The 4,811-nt window shown below is 35.9% G+C and overlaps 1 protein-coding gene across 1 annotated transcript in view; it reads right to left on the reverse strand.

The window, feature by feature from the left end:
* LOC107689729 (ceramide kinase-like) overlaps positions 1-4,811 on the reverse strand; it is a 27,434-nt gene that overhangs the window by 7,121 nt on the left and 15,502 nt on the right. Inside the window, exons 8-11 of the mRNA XM_016487859.1 lie at positions 4,137-4,289; positions 3,929-4,034; positions 2,938-3,008; positions 1,372-1,577 (exon numbers count right to left, since the gene is read on the reverse strand). Coding sequence (XP_016343345.1) covers positions 1,372-1,577; positions 2,938-3,008; positions 3,929-4,034; positions 4,137-4,289 — 536 coding nt within the window. The remainder of the gene's footprint in view (positions 1-1,371; positions 1,578-2,937; positions 3,009-3,928; positions 4,035-4,136; positions 4,290-4,811) is intronic.

Genomic DNA, 4,811 nt, shown 5'->3' on the forward strand with positions numbered 1-4,811 from the left:
TTTGTTTGGCTTTCCAAAAGAGGACACGACTAGAAATCAGTGGTTAAGTTGTATTTACAACACTGTTCCAGAAGTTCAACCCAAATATTCAGATGTGTGCAGCACATTTTATGGACGACTATAATGCCGGCTGTTCTGACTCAGTAAGTACGTTCTGTAAGTACGTTTTCATATTTAAAGGAGGACCCATTTTATATTAAGTGGCCTTAACAAATATGTACTTACATTTAAATTAATCATTTGGTACAATGCACTTATTGTGTACATTCATGTTTTTACATTGTACTTATATTTAAAAAAAATACCGTCCTTCATCGAATCCTCCGGCCGCGCCGTTCTCAAGTCCGCTGGCCTCTGCTCACTCAAGCCCGCCCGCCGCCGCTCACTGAAGCCCGCCGTGTGTGACGCTGTGTGTTTCATTGTGAAAGTGAAACTACAGTACATTGTACTTATTTTTTTATGTAAGTACATAGTAGTTAAGGCCACTTAATATAAAGTGGGACCTTAAAGGATTTGCCACTGATGATTCAAACGTGAGTTTTGAGCAGTGTAGAGTAGAGCTTGTTGTTTGTCATTTCTCCGATCACAAATGCAGACATGGTTTTATGTTTACGCGGCGCGATTCAACGCAACACGTAAAAAGACAGTATAAGTCATTATAATCCGTAATTATGTCCCCACTGGATGCAACAAATGCCTAGTTTATAATGGGTTTTAATGTTTTTGTCTCTTCGCTCCGGCCGGGACACCGCATCACAGTATGATAAGGGGCGTAACATTTCCATCACACGCTTGAGGTATTCGGCCAATCACAACGCACTGGATAGCTGGCCAATCACAGCACACCTCTCTTTTCAGACTGATGAGCTTAGTAAAATTCGACGCATTTCAGAAAGGCGGGGCATAGAGGAGAAACAATAATGTACAGTATGTGGAAAATAATGTGTTTTTTAAACCTTAAACCGCATAAACACATTTTATTACACCAAATACACAAAATAATGTTCTTTTTAGCAACATCATATGACCCCTTTAACTAGACAAATTGCCATGACTTTCAAGGTTCTCTATGAACGTATGAACCCTGCTGTTACTAAGAACTTCAAAGAACAAAATTAGCTGCTCTTTTTCCAAGAAAAAAAAAAGAACTTACAGTTAATTAAATATACATATAATTTTAAATTTATACTATTATAAATTATATAGTAAGCATTTGGTGGACAGCAGGGATACTTTTTGAAGTGTGCTGGTTAAGAGAGTGTTGCTTTTTTCAGAGGCTTAGATGAAACATGAATGGATTTGCTTCATCGCTTTCATAAAAAAAAAATATGTTAAATCTACTGATATTTTCTGTTGAGATAAAGCAAGAACCTGGTCTTCCTTATTGGTATGGCGCAGCAGGTGGCACAGGAAGTTGAGTCTGGAGCACTTCCTGACGAGGATGAGGTCAGTAGTTCCATCTGCTAAGTGCGCTGATGGCGACAGACCTTTAGGACTGCGAGGACACGCACAACTCATGCTGGCAGCATTGATGGCCAAGAACTTTCCCCTGATGACCGTCCATGTATCCCCACACTCTGAAATACAATAACATCATGTGACTACTAGTATACCTTTACACAGTGAAGTCTATAGACCCTTTTCACAGACTCTGATACATGCGTCTCCAAGGTTTTGTTTTTTTTGAAGCGTTGTGGATAGGCTACCAACAAGAATACCCTAACAACTCAGAACACATCAGAACCTTCTGTTGGTTTCTCCCAAGGTTTTTTGTTTTTATTCCCCCTCCATTTCTGTCACAGGTGGAGTTTGGGTTCCCTGCCACTGTCGCCTCTGGCTTGCTTAGTTGGGGGCATCTAATATCCAGCAATATTAATGAATCGTCTGTACTGACAAGACTGGATGAGATCTGAACTGAACTGATCTGGATGATGACATTACTGTTTTCTACAGAGCTGAACTCATTTCATAATTGATATTCTTGAATGGAACTGAATCAACACTGAACTGAATTATAGCAGAATTGCTCTCTGAACCATCATTGAACAATTATTTTTCTGTTTGAAACAATCTGTATTGTATAAAGTGCTATATAAAGAAATGACTTGACTTAAAATTAGCAAGCAGTTTTTGCACTGCATTTGAAAATGCAAAAATCTACACTGAAAAAAAAAAAAGGCGAATTACTTTGAAGCTATTTTCACTCAGAAATCACTAGTAAATTTCACAAATAATTACACACAAATGGCAAGTGACATTGAGTTTAACAAAATTTTGAAGTAGAGTGAAAGACAAAATACAGAAATAGTACTTTCTAGATTTATTTTATTTACAACTTCGAAAAATCTGTTTTTACAGTGTAGCTATAAACTGAAAAAAATGAAAGAAGTCAGGTGATAGTAAATCTCAAGGCATGTATAGCTTTGGCGCTCGCTCAACGATGAAGGGCCCTCGACTCCCCTTTCCTGTTTACATCAGTCTTCCCCTTATTCTTCCCACAAGACTCTATTTATGTCATGCGGTCTAAAAGCTTTCAGGAAATCATCATGCACAAATGCCAATTTGGGATTGTGAGGGCAGAGAGTGTGTCTCTGTAAACAGCACTTATCAGTGCACAGGGTAAACACACAGAATGCTGGGTAACGGAGGTGCCAGTTGTTCTGAGAGTGCTGAGAGGCAGAGATAATATGCTGTGTGTGTGTGTGCGCACTCTCTAAATGATCAGCCGGGCGGCAGCTTGAACCATTTGGCCTAATGTTCACAAACATCGTGCCAGTCGAGCCGACAGATGGAAGCTTTACAAATCATGGCTGGAAATGCACTTTGTTGGCCTGTACTGAGGGTGGGCGCATTTACCACAGGGCAGATATGAGACTTTCTGTCAATGCCGAGCTCAATTTAACACCAGCATAGAGATTATTCCCAAAAGCTCCTCACCAGCATCAGAAACGCTGTCTTCATTTTTGCTGACCAGTTGGTCAGAAGAGGTTTGCAGACAGATACTACACCTGCAAGACAGAAACATGTTAACAATAGAGGTGGGCAATACAGCTATCTGTTTTACACAAATGTAAAAATAATAATATAAAAAATAAAATATAATAAATAATAATAATCAAGGCATTCTTTAAAAATGTAAGAAGGGACAATCATATCTAATCATTACATTAAAATATTTACATTGTAATTTATATGTATTTACATCTTAAATATTTTGTGAATAGGTTTGGGGTCAGTAAGATTTTTTTTTAAGTAAGAAAATAATACTTTTATTCAGCAAGGATGCATTAAATGTATTAATTGTGAAAGTAAATATGTTTATAAAGTTACAAAAGATTTACATTTCAAATAAATGCTGCTCTTTTGAACATTCTATTCATCAAAAAAAAAAAAAAAAAAAAACCTAGCATGGTTTCCACAAAAATATTATGCAGAAAAAAAAACAGTTTTGAATGTTGATGATGATAATAATAATAACAAGAAATGTTTCTTAAACAGCAAATCAACATATTAGAATGATTTCTAAAGGATCTTGTGACACTGAAGACTGCTGAAAATGTAGCTTTGCCATCACATGATTAAAATACCTTTAAAATATATATTAGAACAGAAAACAGCTAATTTTGGATTGTAATAATATTTCATAATATTACAGTTTTACTATATTTTTTAATTAAATAATTTCTGCCTGGGTGAGCATCAGACTTCTTAAAAAAATAGCCAGTAAGTTAAAAAATAAACTTACTGACTGCAAACTGTAGTGTATAAATATCATCTAGTCCTGGTTTACTATATAATTGGAACACATCAGATGATAGCTTAAATGACTAATTTTACAGGTTCGGTCATGTTGTATTAATGTTTGCTCACAGATTCATATTACTGTGATCAAATTATGATTATACAAAAGACACAGAACAGCATTTACCCAGATCGGCACTGCATTTTGTCTCTGGGAGTTCCCGAGTCCCCTTCAGCAGGTAAAAAGGACACAGTTCCCTCATAGTAGCGATGTGACAGAAAAGTTTTAACACCTGTAAAAAAAAAAAAAACGTAATAAAATAAAATAATTTCTATTCAAAACTGCAGAAAGACAAAGATCACTTATGTCAGTCTTGATATATTTTCCTGTGTACCTGAGATATCGTAACGGGCCGGGCCCATCCAGCGCTTCCTCTCACTGTCTGTCAGCACATCTCCATAGAACCCGTAACCCAATAGTGACACAGAGTAACGCAGGAAGCTATCTTCATTGTGCACTGAGCAGACATCCATTGGCTGAGAATCACCTGCAGAAAAAGCCGAGATGGATTTAAAAAAACAGGCTGATAACATCAGGATTGTGTGCTAGGATGCCACATCTAAGAACAGAGCACACTGCAGCAAAATTAGATCTGTTTCTGTGAAAGTAGCACACTAAACCTTTTCCATTTTGGTGTAATGCTTTATTTATGCAATACGTCACTCAAAGCTGTAAGTTACAGTGATTTTAAAAATATTGTATTGTATATTGTAACTATTGTTACATAATAAATGCCTTTACTTTCCTGTTTTTTTTAAACAAAACAAAAAATCCTAATATATTTGGATGTATATGTCATTGTAGTATCTGCTATTTACAAACACAGGCAGTGTTTTATTTAAATAGTACTGTAGAATAATTGAATCATTTTGAACTTATTTACAAAAATTATATAAATAAGAGTCACTATTAACACATCTCTTTCTTAGGTTCGAGGACAAGAAACAACATGCTTAAAAAAAAAAAAAAAAACATAATGAAATGTCATCTGGATTATTAACTTTTTTTT

The sequence above is a fragment of the Sinocyclocheilus anshuiensis genome, unplaced genomic scaffold, assembly GCF_001515605.1.
Source record: "Sinocyclocheilus anshuiensis isolate Anshui unplaced genomic scaffold, SAMN03320099.WGS_v1.1 scaffold1014, whole genome shotgun sequence".
In the NCBI taxonomy this organism is placed as follows: domain Eukaryota; kingdom Metazoa; phylum Chordata; class Actinopteri; order Cypriniformes; family Cyprinidae; genus Sinocyclocheilus; species Sinocyclocheilus anshuiensis.